This window comes from Neofelis nebulosa, chromosome 18, assembly GCF_028018385.1.
Source record: "Neofelis nebulosa isolate mNeoNeb1 chromosome 18, mNeoNeb1.pri, whole genome shotgun sequence".
NCBI classification, from domain to species: Eukaryota; Metazoa; Chordata; class Mammalia; order Carnivora; family Felidae; genus Neofelis; species Neofelis nebulosa.
The window spans coordinates 9009452-9022849 of NC_080799.1; the positions used below are offsets into that span (position 1 = coordinate 9009452).

The 13398-nt window shown below is 57.0% G+C and overlaps 1 protein-coding gene across 10 annotated transcripts; it reads right to left on the minus strand.

Moving 5' to 3' along the window:
• Positions 1-2154: 2154 nt before the first annotated feature.
• Positions 2155-11699, minus strand: LOC131501498 (uroplakin-3b-like protein 1). Of its 10 annotated transcripts, none has more exons than XM_058711753.1 (10): positions 11534-11699; positions 11059-11174; positions 10010-10181; positions 9256-9389; positions 8828-8923; positions 4694-4846; positions 4285-4478; positions 3696-3772; positions 3313-3433; positions 2155-2446 (listed from the first exon to the last, which is right to left on the minus strand). In XM_058711753.1, the coding sequence occupies exons 5-10, from the start codon at positions 8900-8902 to the stop codon at positions 2230-2232; spliced, it is 837 nt and encodes a 278-aa protein (XP_058567736.1). In that variant the 5' UTR covers positions 8903-8923; positions 9256-9389; positions 10010-10181; positions 11059-11174; positions 11534-11699; the 3' UTR covers positions 2155-2229. The 10 variants fall into 10 exon arrangements, with proteins under 10 accessions (XP_058567736.1, XP_058567740.1, XP_058567732.1 ...); XM_058711757.1 differs by having other exon boundaries at positions 4285-4504; XM_058711749.1 differs by having other exon boundaries at positions 4285-4504; positions 8812-8923.
• Positions 11700-13398: the final 1699 nt, after the last annotated feature.

Here is a 13398-nt window from a genome sequence, read left to right on the forward strand (position 1 = left end):
AGGCGGCTCTTCTATTTTGCTGTTCAGTTGTAGCCTTTATGACAATCCCGGAATAGCAAGTAAACGGTTTTCCTGAGTTCCGTGAGCCGGTCTAGCAAATCAGCCAATCCGCGGATGGGGTCACAGGAGTCCCTGAGTTGTAGCCCAGTTGGACAGAAATGTGGGTATCCCTGAACTCAGTACTTGTCAGCAGTGTCTGAAGCCAGAGGGGGCAGTCTTATGGGGCTGAGCCCTTTACCCGTCTATACTAACTCCAGGGAGTTAGTGTCAGAATGGAATTAAATCATAGTACACCCGGGCGCCTGGGTGACTCTGTCGGTTGAGCATCTGACTTCGGTTCAGGTCATGATGTCACAGTTCGCGCCTTCGAGCCCTGCTGTCGGCATAGAGCCTGCTTCGGAGCCTCTGTCTCCTTCTCTCTCTGCCCCTCCCCCCCCTCTCAAAAATAAATAAACATTTAAGAAAAATAAATCATAGTAGACAACAGAGAATTTGTTGGTGTCAGAAGTGCTGCGAGTAAAACAGATCACAGGAGTCCTCTGTTACCCATTTTTGGTCCTTCTCTGTCCCGCTCTGGTCCCAAGAGGGTGGCACATGGACCACATCACCCAGAGCCCCCTGCCCTGTTGTTTCTGGTTAGGTGTGGTCAGGAGACACCAGCGCAAGGTCAGAAGGCAGGAGAAAGGGGGGTATTTACTCGTCGGCTCCCTCTAGTGGTTGCGTCCTTCTATCTCCAGCCCCTGCTGGGCAGACCCTCACCCACAACTCCCGCTCACTGGCCCTGGAGATACCACTCCCCTCTTGTCAGCCCTTGAGGTACAGGAGTGATTTATGTCCCCGTCATAAACACTGGGTCCGGGCCCTCTCCTGTTGGCTCCCTTAGCACGCTGACCACACCTTTGTAAACGCTCTCAATTGCCCTGCCAGGCAGCATGCCATCTGTTTCCTGCCAGGCCTCACCATACAGGGCGTCGGTTTGTGCAGTAAGGGCCTTAGTCACCCAGTTCAACCCTCCCTTTCTACAAAAAGGGAAACTGAGGACCAGAGAGGGTAAGGGACGTGTCCAGGGTCACCCAGGCCCAGGGTTGGGGCTCATGGCGGCTCTGAAAAGGCTCTGGAGAGGTCAAGGCTGACCTAGGCAGGGGGCGGAAGCCTGTTTACCCCCCTCCCCACCCTCACCCCTCCCAGCCTGGAACGGGATGTGTCTGCACTGGCTATTAAACCAGGGCCATTTGCCCCTCCCAGAGACAGGCACCTGGGAACCCAGCCAGCGCCCTCCTTCCCTGCCCCCTGCCCCAAGGGGATGTGGCAAGGGCCGCCCCTCGCCTCCCTGCCATCCCTCACCCCATCCTCAAGCCACCCAAACCTGCCGGCCCACCAGCCCCTAGTTGCTTCCAGGCCTTTGCATAGGCTGCTGCCTCGACCTGTGCCCCCTTCCCGTGTCACCTGGCACAGCACTGCTCCTTTGCCAAGGACACCCCTGCCCAGCAAGCCTCTTCTGAAGCCTCATCTGGATCTGGCACCTGCATCCCCTCTAGTCCTCGAAGTGCTGGTGTCCCTCTACTCCCCCCACTTCCCTTCCCGCCCCCCCTCCCCCAGCACGGGGCAACTTGAGGGCAGAACCCTGCTCGGATCATCTCCCGCCCGGCCCGGAGTGGGGCTGATGACGACAAATGCTGGACGCCCTGGCCTCGGTTTGGGGCCAGAGTCAGCTCTGGGCTGAGCCCAGGAGCCCCAGGGCCACATGCACTTGCTTCGCCCCATGCCCAGAGTGAGCACCCAGGGCTGGGTGTGAGGCTTAGAGGCCCTGAGCCCTCCAGCCGGGAGGCCAGGTCAGCTGGAGAGGGGGCCACCGGGAGGACACTGGGGGCTGGGACAGCCAGGGCCAGACATGCAGGGCAGGGTGAACACATTCATCTCATTGGTGGAGAGGAACCTGGGCCCAGTGAGGCCAGTGTAATCACCCTCGTTTTCCAGATAGGGACGTAGAGGCCAGACGAGAGGCTTACCGGGACCCAGATGGCTCAGCTGGCCTGGGACCCTGGGCCTCACCTCCGGTGCAATATCTTCCTAAGAGCCCCCACTCCCACCCTGCTCAGGAGAGCTGGGGACAGGGGTCCAGGGAGACTCCCCAGGTGAACAACAACACAGATGTGCAGGGCTGCTGGGGACATTTATTTCTGACAGGGACAGGTCTAATTTTGGGCTAAGGACACTCTCCCCTCACCCTCACTTGGAAACACTCTCTTCCAGAGCTCCAGAAGCTTCCGGGCATGCTCCCAGCCCGGGATCTGCAGCCTGGACCAGGGAGGAGGCCGAGGGGCAGGTGCGGACCCCTCGGGAGGCCCCCACGGCTGGGGAGCCAGTCACGTGGTGGGTGTTGTATCTTCTCACGCAAGTCGACTGCTCTGGGCCCGAAATGGGAGCGCTCCTGCAGGTGTCATGACTTCGGGGAGGGGAGAGAAGATGAGCATAGGGCCTGATCCAAGTACCACAGCTACTGCCCATGGCTTAGAGCTCAAGGCATAGGAGCATTGGGGAAACTGAGGCTCCACTGGCCGGGCTGGATTAACCTAAGGGAACCGGGCTATTCCTCTAAACTTCACAAATCCAGCTGTGCCCTCCCAGCCCCCACACTCTCCTCTACTCCCCTCACCCCAGGGTCTGCCCTGTCTCCCCTCATCGAGAGCCGCCACTGGCTCCCTCTGGCCTTCAGGACACAGCCCTTTTCCTCAGCTGGGAGTCATGACCCCCGCCCCCCACCCCTTGCTTGCTGCCAGAAACCCTCCTGCCCCAGACCCTCCCCCCTCCCTCCTAGAACTGCTCCCCCCTTCCCCAAATCCCACCCAGAGACCAGGTTTCCCCTTTTCTCTAGGAAGCCCCGTGGGCACCCCTGTCCACCAGACCCCAGCATGCGAGTTCTGAATGAAGTTTTGAGGCAAAGCTCAGCGCTTCAACTGAAAGCAATTCTCCGCCTCGGTGTCTCCCATCTGGAGTGTCTGCGGTGAGCCCCCTACTCGCAATTCCAGCTGTTGCCGCCAGGAGGCGAGGGGTGCCGCTCAGAGAGCGAGGACACGCCCAGGCCACCACCGTCCCGCACCGGCAATTGGTCGGCAGAAAGGGACAAAGGAGGGAGGGGTTCATGCATACACACACACACACACACACACACGCACGCACGCACGCACACGCACACGCACACGAACACACACAAGCCCTACTGGCTTCTGGGTAGAGAGGACGAGGAGGATAAGAGGTGGTCTGGGTCAGAGACCCCAGCCTTCCCAGGGGGCCCAGACCCTGGCCACTTACCAGGTGTAGATAAGCAGAGCAAGGAGGGCAGTGAAAAGGACAGCCAGCAAGACCGACAAAATGGCAATGATGACCACGGTGCCCGCGCTTTGGGGTCCTGGGACAGCCTGTAGTGCCTTGGCTGAGAGGTGTGAGGGGGTCCCCCAGGCAGGTGGGGGGTTGGGGAGGAGGGAAGAGAGTTCTGACCCAGAAGGGGGACTTGGAACAGCCTCCAGACCGACCATCCCTGCCCCAGCTGGGGGAGGGACACCTGCAGACAGCAGGATGGTCATGGTGGCTCGGATGGGGGCTGGTCCATTCTCCCCAGCCCAGCCCGACCTCAGGAGTCCCCCAGGCCCCAGGCCCCCAGCCCCAGCATTTGACCTGCTCGTTTGGCCCCGTACCTTGCTGCAGGCGGGTCTCGCTGGACCATTCTGTCTCAGCCACAGGTCCCCTGTCACTCATCACCAGGAACTTCACTCTGAGAAGGAGACCCAAGATTGGGGGTGGGGGTCCCCGGAACCTGAAACCCTCTGGCCCCGGCACCTGTCTGACCTCTTGACTCCCAGGTACTGGGAGGTTGGGGAAGTGGGGACTGGGCCTGAAAGCCAGCCTTAGAACCCACCAGAAGGGGTTTCAGTTCCAGCTGTGTAGCCTTGGGCGCATCCCTCACCCTCTCTGGGCCTCAACATCCTCACTTAGGAAATGTGTGTGGGATGCACTAGCTCCCCAGCACCCCACATCAGTGAATCAAGCCCTGAGTGAGGGGAGACAGGGCTGGGGACAGTTTGTGGATGGGAAAACACCCGCAGGGGTGAGATGGCCCATGGGGGGAGGGGCTCAAGTGGGGGGCCCTCTGCCCAAGAAAGAAGGGAGAATTCACCAAGGCGTCCCTGGTCCCTGCCCCCTGCCCACCCCCACCCCCCAGCAGAAACCCAGGCACTCAGCTCGGAGCTGACCCAGGCTCAGGTTTGGGAACAGGCAGGAGCTCACCGATAGGGGCCGGGGCCCGTCAGGGGGTGGTTACAGCCTCTCGTCTTAGGGGAGCAGCGGGTATCATTGCCAACTCGTAGGACCCGGAGCTGGTTGCCAGGCTGGTTGCCCGGGTAGAGCAACCGGTTGGCCATCAGCGTGAGATAGTAGCCCCTCTGGCTGAAGTCAGCCGGGACTGGGATGTCCTCCACCCTCTGTGGGGCAGCGAAGTTCTGGGTGGCTGAGGGTAGCCGCAGGTCAGATGGTGGGGGCCTCGAGGGCAGGGCCCCACCCCATCCCACCTGGCCAGGCAGCCCTCACGCCTCATCCTCTGCAGACCAGCCTCCCCTCCCCCCACAGCCGCTGCTCCGCCCAGGCCTCCTGCCCATTTCACAGAGGGAACACCCAGGCCTGCCCCTGCAGCACCCACCGTTGCTGTGGGCCACCACCAGCCAGATGGTGTCCAAGTCGGAGATGTTGAGGCGACTGAACTGGCCCCTTGGCTGCTCCAGCGTGAAGGTAGACTGGGTGAGTGTCCCTGCCAGGGTGGGGCTGGAGAGCTGGGGCACGTAGCTGATGCGCTCTGGGGCAGGCGGGGGACAGACAGAAGGGCTCAACAGGACAACCAAGCCCCCACAGTCTGAAGTGGGAGTCATGGTCCTGAAAGCCCCAGTCTGAAGGGGGAGGCACAGACTTGATCTGGGGGCCCCAATCTGAGGGAGGAGTGGAGGCTCTTCCTGGAAGCTCCAGTCAGGCATTAATCAGGAGGGTCTGCCCGTGGGGCATGGGCCGGTGACCGAGTCCGGCCCTGCCTCCTGCCTTGCTCGCCTACTAGGGGTAGGAACTGTGGGAGGTCAGGAGGGAGGCCCTGCCCCACCTGAGTCACTGGGGTCTCCGCGGTGGGCAGGGCCCGGGGAAGGCATAGAGACACAGGAGACCCCTTCCCCCGCTGCATACACAATTCTGAAGAAGACGTCTTAGGCCTTGTTGGGGCGAGACTCAGATTTAAGGGAGCCTGAGCCTGAGCCCAAACCTTAGACGGGACTCTTGACAGTGACCTTGAGCTCCGGCACTCTCTGGGCCTCAGTTTACCTACCTCTCAAGTCCCTCCGCTCCACCCAGATGGTCCAGGTTGGTTTGCTTGGGAAGAGGAATGAGTGGTTTGGGGGGCTGGGAGGGGGTGACACGGGAAGGTCCCCAGCAAGACCCCAGGCCCAGACGTGCCCCTCCTGGAGGTGTCCTGGCTGAGAGCACGGGACATCCTCTCTTCCTGGCCCAGGGCTGTGCCACCTGTCAGCCCACCCCAGGCACCTGTCCCTCTGGATCTTGTGCCCTAACCCCCACCCCCACCCTCCTGCTTCAGCCTCACTGGGGAAGGGTGGGGACAGGAAAGGACAAGAACCCTAGGCCCCCATGTCAGAGATGGGGGGCGTGATGGACTTAGGACCCAGGACAAGTAATGTGGCCACGTCCAGCCTTGCTGCCCAGAAGGCTCCCAAGGACAGTGCCCCTTCTCTCTGCAGTCCCGAGTCCTGGAGGGCAGCAGAAAGGGGAGGCTGACTTTCACACAAGTCTCCAGAGCCCTCTCCCTCTTTTTGTTCAGTTCCCCTCAGCAGGATTCATGTCCATCCCATTCAGCTCCCGAGGTTCAGGATTAGACTCTTCCTTCCTCAGAGCCCCCGCTCCTGTCTCCAAGGCCCAGTGCACACTGCATACAGCAGGTACTTAATGTCCACTTAACGAGGGAGGAATGGAGCAGCCGAGATGGGGCGCTGCATCTCTAAGCCCCTCTAGTGTAAGAGCCCACAGTGACCAGTGCCTGCAGCCCCCCAGGAGAGCTTCCTTCCTTCCGGGAGTTGCCCTTGTAGACTTGTTTAAACCCTCCTCAGGGACAGAAGGAGGGGAGGTGGTTGCTGAGAACAGGATGGGAGCTCAGGAGACATGGGGATGAGAACCCTAAAGAGAGGGAGGAAGCATTGCTCACTCCCTTGTCTTGGGTGTGGGGGCAGGTGTCTGTCTGTGACCCTTTTGGTGGGCCATCCCCCCTGACCCACACAGGACCCAGTCCCCAGACTTGGGGCTTGGGAAGCAGCTGGGGAGGTGGGGTCTGTCCTCCTGAAGCCGGAGGCACGGTGCCCTGTCCCCCTTCACTCACCCAGGCCTGTCCCCTGCTGGAGGCAGGTCAACAGCAGCCACAGTGGCACCGGCAGCCGATACTGTCCCCCACCGAGCCCCATGGCCAGGCCAAGTGTCTAACCGTCCGTCTGTCTGCAGCGTCCCAGAGCTTCCGCTGTGCTGTCTGCCGGGGGACTGGAGAGCTTGCCTCAGGTACCTCCTGAAGCTCCTCCCAGGTGCCCCCTCTTCCCAAACAACTGGTCGGACAGGTTTGGGGGCAGAATCCACTGGCCCTGTGGATTTGGCATCTCAGGGAGGGGTCTGAAGAGAACAATCAGGCACCACTGCCTGGACAAGCCCGTGGATGCTCCCACCCCCCACTCCAGGAGGCCCTGGCCGGGGAGGGGCCAAGGAAGGCGGTGGTAGCTCCGGGGTCCCCATGGCCCCAGTGACAGTCCTGCCTACCTGGCACCTGGGGCCCCCCACAGTCACCCTGTGCTGAAGGGAGTTACCCTCATTTTCTAGTCGGAAGGAGCATGGAGACGAAGGGGCTTGTCCAAGATCACCGGCCGGGTGGGGCAGAGCCTGGATTAGCCGGTCACACCCAAAGGCAAGTTTAGGGCACTCCCTGCTGTCCCCCTGCAGCCTGGGCCCTGGAGGGGGGAGCTCCCCGACATCGCCCTGCCTCCTCTCCTTATCCAGCTGCATCTGGCCGGAGCCACCCTCCTAAAACTCAAACTCCTTCGGGGAGTACTTAAAAAAACAACTTTAAAAAAAATTATAAATATTCTCTAGTTATTATGATGCATTTACATGCTATTTGATTACCAGCCCACGTACACTATTTCCCCCCCACCCCCGAAAGGACTTAAACTGTTCCGCCTGTTTATGACAGTGACCTCCAAAAGGGGTAAATACTCCTGCCAACTATGTAACTGCCTGGTAGGCTTTTCGTGACCGACTCTTTACCGGGACATGTTGGCAGAGAGTTTCAGATTTTTCAAGATTGGAAATCACTGTATTTCCTTCATGATTGACTCGGCCCCAAGGGAACTGGGGGCCAAAGCCAGAACAAAAGCTCAGGGAAATCACCGGATTCTACTCCTGAAATCATTAGTGCCCTGTACGCTAACTAACTTGGATGCGAATTTAAAAGTAAGTAAGTAAATAAATAAATGGGGAAAAAAAACCCAAAAATAAAATTAAAAAAAAAAAAGCTCAGGGAAGGGAAATGAGAATGAGGTCAGGGGGAGTCTGGGGGTGTGCGTGGGGGGAGCCTCCTCCGGGAGGACCCTGCTACCTTGCAGTACCCAGAAGCCTCCTGTCCTACCTACCTCAGGGGCCAGTACGATTAGATACGTGCTCTGGTCGGGCTTGGTGCCCCCCCAAATGCTCCCCTAGCACCCTCGCCCCCTGGCACGCGTCTCCATTTTCCAATCACTGTAATGTCATGCGCTGTCACCTCAAGGGCATCCCTGCACACACCTGTGCCCTGCTCCTGCTGACAGCTCCGTGGAGGCGGGCACTGGCCCTCCCGTACCCGTGGGGTGTGGAGGGGAGAAGGGTGGGGGCCAACCAGAGGGTCTGGGCTTTCTTTAACTCCCCAGATTTTTTTTTTTTTTTTTTTTAAGAGAGAGAGAGAGCGAGCGGAAGGGAGATAGGTAGAGGGAGAGAGAGAGAATCTTAAGCAGGCTCCACGCCCAGCACAGAATCCGACGAGGGGATCCATCCCATGACCCTGGGATCGTGACCTGAGCGGAAATTAAGAGTCAGACGCTCAACTGGCTGAGCCCTCCGGGCGCCCCTCCCCAGCTCTTTATTATAGAAATGGTCACACCTTTAGGACAGTTGAAAATATATAGTACAGTGAATGCCCATTCATAGAGCCTCCACCCGGATTCGCAACTGTGAGCATTTGGCTGTATTTGCCCTTCACCTTCTCCCTCCCAGATATATGAGTATATATACGCTATGTTACTCTCTATGTACCTCTGTACCTTTACATATTTATTGTGTAATAATATATATACTTATATATAATAAGTTCTCTATTCCTTTTTTTTTTTTTTGAGAGAAAGAGAGAGAGAGTGTGCAAGTATGAGCAGGGGAGGGGCAGAGGGAGAGAGAGAATCTCAAGCAGGCTCCATGTTCTGTGCAGAGCCCAATGTGGGGCTCGAGCCCATGACTCCGGGATCATGACCTGAGCCGAAATCAAGAGCCAGATGCTTAACTGACTGAGCCACCCAGATGCCCCTTCTCTCTCTCTCTCTCTCTTTTTGTTTTTTATGAAGCTCTATGCTCATGGGGCTTGAACTCATGACCCTGAGATCAGGACTTGCACGTTCCCACCCAGTGAGTCAGTTAAGTGCCCCAACATGTTTTCATATATTACGTATTTTTATACAATACATATTGATAAATATATGTATTTACTTTTTTTCTCCTCTACCTTTGAAAGGCATTGAGAGCGAACATCACAACAGGTGGAGAACTCGCTTCTTTCTGAAGACACGTTCCTGCTCATCGACTCATCTCCTCAGCTCCTCTAGAAGTGAGTAGGGCAGGCATTATGACTAATCTCATTACACAGACGAGAAAACAGAGCCCAACCTTCCTGCAGTGGCCTCTCGAGCTGGAGATCAGCCCCAGGTTGGTCATACTCAGGACTCTCTCCCTGTGGATCTGTGTGGCATTGGGGGCCGGCGGGAACACTGATGTTTCCCGTCTCAGTTCGTGGCCCACGCTGATTACTGCTCTGCACAAGGCCCTGAGTTTACTTTTGTATTTTCCCTCTTTGTGCCTGCATCCCTCTGTCTCCTGCCCCCATCCCCAGGACCCCCACTGTCCTCGGTTTGCTGTGTGTCCAGGATCACTTACCTGTGTCTGCCGTGAGATATACTGTGGTCCGGTACCCGGCATGAGGCCCCTAAAGGGGTATCTTTGTTTCCTCAAAGTGCTCCACAGTAGTAAAGACAAAAATAGCGTTTTTGTTTTTCATAACAAGCCCCTTTCTTTAAAAAAATAATTTATTTTACTTATTTTGAGAGAGAGAGCGAGCGAGCACAGCAGGGGCAGAGGGAGAGGGAGAGAGAGAATCCCAAGTAGGCTCTGCACTGTCAGCACAGAGCCCGATGTGAGGTTCGAACTCATGAACTGTGAGATCATGACCTAAACCGAAATCAAGAGTAGGACGCTTAACCCACTGAGCTACCCAGGCACCCCAATAACAAGCCCCTTTCCACCTGAGTTTATGTTAGTGAGGTGACATTTGGAAGGCCCCTAGATAACCCCAGGATGGGCACTGGTGGCCAAAGACACCAGCACAAAGAGAGGATTGGAATTTTCTGCCCCATCCCCCCTACTTCCCCAGTGGCCAGTGGCTTAATCAATTATTCCTACATCAAGCCTCCATAAAAACCCCAAAACTGAAAAATACTGAAAAAAAATCAGTCCTTTCCCTTTGTTGTCATATACCACAGACATAGGCAATTCTCAGTGTCCCCTCTCAGCTTGACCCAGGACAAGCTCCCATAATGTACCAGCGGTATCCACACCCACAGCCCACTTGGGGTGCCGTTGGCTTAGTTTGTCCTGCCAAGGACAAGGTACGAGGGCTCCTCCCCAGACTCACCGGCCTCCAGGGGTTCTCCCCAGTCCTGCAAGATTCATCGTGGGGCTGCTGCAGGTGACAGGCTCAGCCAGGCTGGGGGATGCTCTCTGATGTTGGTCGGTGAGCTGATGGCCGGCCCCCACTCGGGCACAACTGGATATCACCAGGGGAAGCAGCTCCCAGCCGTGTGTCACTATGTGGCAGAAATGATGATAGTGACAAGGAGGACTGGGGCAGACCCAAGGCCAGAGACACCACCTCCACCCACTGCCATTTTTCTAGCCTGGGTCAGCCCCGGGACTTTGGCACAAGTTCAACGAGGGAGGGAAAGCCACACAAAGTGATCACTATGGGACCCACAGCCCCAGAGAGTGGACGCCAGGAAGCAGAGTTAATATGATTCAGAAAACAAAGAAGTCTGATGCATCCTATATCTCAAAGGTTACAGAGACATTCATGCCTGATTCGTGTGTGTGTATGTGTGTGTGTGTGTGTGTGTGTGTGTGTGTGTGTGTTCGGGTCAGCTCCTGGACTTCCTGATTCATTTCTTGGAGCAATCTTCTTTTTATTATTATTTTTTTTTTTATTAAATTAAAAAAATGTTTATTTATTGAGACAGAGAGACATTGCGTGAGCGTGGCAGGGGTTGAGAGAGGAAGACACAGAATCTGAAGTAGATTCTAGGCTCTGAACTGTCAGCACAGAGCCTGATGCAAGGCTTAAACTCGTGAACCGCAAGATCACGACCTGAGCTGAAGTCGGACACTTAACTGAGCCACCCAGGCGCCCCTCTTGGACCAATCTTCTATTTGGGCATCAGTATCAGGCCATTTTAGTCTTTGTAACTTTGCCCTACGTTCTACTCGGCCACAGTACTAACTGGCTGTATCGTTATTTGACGAATGCTTCTTCTCTTCGTTAACAGTGACTCCTAGAGTGCAGTGATTGGGTCTGTTTGGTTCCCCCACTGTGTCCCCACTGTTGAGCCCAGGGTCCAGCACAATATCTGTGCTCAGTAATTATTTTGACTGCTAATATGGCCACCTCCCTGCTGGGTGGCCAGCGGTTACCATCTTGTTTTACAGCATCAGTCTGACAACTAGAATGTTGTGGCTTCTGGGTAGAGGCCAGCTTCTCTGTTGGATCCCCTCTTCCTGGTGCAGATGTCCCCAGCTCCAGTGAGTCCCTGTGTGAAGGGAAGGGGCCCACGATGCCCAGAGGGACTGGGTGGGGCCCATGCCAAGCCCCAGGGAACAGTCTATTCCCAAGGACCTACCTTGCCTTGTACCTTTGGGGTGACTCATGTGATGAGGTGTGGCTTCCACCCACCCCCAAACACAGGGCCACCAGAGAAATGCTCCCAAAGGCCCACTCAGCACCATGTCCCCAGACAGGGCCCCAGCTCCATGGCAACCATCACAGCCTGTCCCGAGGAGAGGCTCGGGCACCTCCAGGGGCAGCCTGGGACTTTGTGAAGGGAGGGGAAGTACGGGTGACCCAGTCCCTTCCCCGGGACTGCACCAGCTTAGCCTAGGGGCCACTCACCGAATGCTGACAGAGACCCAGCTAATCCCAAGGGGGACAGACCCCCACGGTTCATTGAGCCCACCCTGTCCTTAATCTTTCCACGGCACAGTGATCCAGCCCCTTCCAGTTCTGCTGGTTCATCCCTCGAGACAGGCAGCTCACCACTTCCCTGGTCTAGTGATAGCATAGGGGGGGGGTGTGCCTCCTTTGGGTGAAATCGCACAACTTTGGGGCCAAGAGGCAAGCAAGCCTGGCTCACTCCTGATCCACTGAAGCCTGGGGTAGGTGGGCTTACATCTCCCCCCACGGGACACAGGGCCGCTGGAGGTCAGGAAACTGAGGCCTGTTTACTTTCTATGTCCAGTGCAGCTGCCACACTGTTTATTGAAGGGCTACTGTGTGCCAGGACCCCTGCGGGCACAGGTCGTGGGCAGAAGCTCTAGAGGAGAAGTGTGGGTTGGGAAAAGAGTGGGTACTTTATTTTTATTTTATTAAAATATTTTTTTAAAGGTTTATTTTTGAGAGAGACAGAGACAGAATGTGAGCAGGGGAGGGGCGGAGGGAGAGAGAGAGAGAGAGAGAGAGAGAGAGAGAGAGAGAGAGAATCTGAAGCAGGCTCCAGGCTCTGAGGTGTCAGCACTGAGCCCAATGCAGGGCTCAAACTCACAAACCGTGAGATCGTGACCTGAGCCAGAATCAAGAGCCAGACACTCAACTGACTGAGCCACCCAGGCGCTCCAGGGTGGGTAATTTATTCACTGATCCCCCCAATAGGCCGTCAGAGAGCCCAGCAGCTCTGCCTGCAGAGGACCCCACTTGAAGAGGCACCCGGAGATGTCTGATGAGCTGAGCCCCCTCAGCCCCCAAACCCTCCCGCCCACCCCTCCTCACCCCAGCCCATGGCACCCTCTACCCTGGGGGCTCTCCCACTGCCCCAGCCCCATGGAGTTGGGGCTCAGACAAGGACAGGGTTCCAGTCACAGGGATCGGAGGGCAAAGTTGAGCCTGGAGATTCCATTAAAAACATGCGGTGGAGGGGATTTGGGCCACCTCCACTGGGTGGGGAGGGGAGCAGAGGGACCAGGGCTGGGGACCAGGAGGGAGAGGCCAGGATGACTAATGAGGCATTCCTCTCTGTCCCTCGGGGAGAAAAGTCACGGAGAAGAATGGTGGTCAAAGACAACACATTCTTTTCCTGTGGGTAACTCTAGCTTGTGTCCTCCACAGGGAGTGGGGTTTGGGGGAAGCCAGGACTGGAGGGTCTGAGCCGAGAAGCTTGGAGGTCTTCGCTCATTTTACAGAGGGAAACTGAGGCCAGGGGAGGAGGGCGGGGTTGCCTGGTGGGACAAACGAGGTATAAAGGAGAATGCCAGGCTCCTGTCTCGCTCCTGGGGCTCTCTCTCAGGAGTCAGGGGTGTCTAGGCTAGGACCGATGCGGGGGATGGTAGGGGAGGATGAGGACACGGCTGTAGTGGCTTCTGGCTTCTGTATGGGGAGGGAAGGGGAAGGACACCCAGAGAGCTGGGTCGGGGGTTGTGAGCAGATCCTGGCCTACACCCATCCAAGTCCATTGTGAAGGCCTCGGCCTGCCCAGTGCACCCCCCAAGCCCCGTCCTACTTCCGAGCCTCTATGCACAAAAGCCTCCGCTCACCTGTTGGCTGGACGTTAAACGTCTCCCCCTGACCCCTACTCCGTGCGCTCCAGCTCCGTGACTACTCCTGCCCACTCTGCTGTAATGGTGGGTGGATTAGCCCACTCGGCGGCCACAGCAAAAAGCCACAGATCAGGGTGCTTAAACAAGCATCAACACAAAAAAACAAAAACAAAAAAAAAAAACAAGCATCGTCAGGGTGCCTGGCTGGCTCAGTCGTTAGAACACGCG

Excerpts from the sequence above, each read along its gene's own strand:
- LOC131501498 (XM_058711750.1), bottom strand. The coding sequence starts at position 8,902 with ATGAGCAGGAACGTGTCTTCAGAAAGAAGCGAGTTCTCCACCTGTTGT. Across the intron at positions 4,847-8,811 it reads AAAGGTAGAGGAGAAAAAAA|AGCGCATCAGCTACGTGCCC; the intron begins GTAAATACATAT and ends CGCCTGCCCCAG. Across the intron at positions 4,505-4,693 it reads GGTGGTGGCCCACAGCAACG|CCACCCAGAACTTCGCTGCC; the intron begins GTGGGTGCTGCA and ends GGCTACCCTCAG.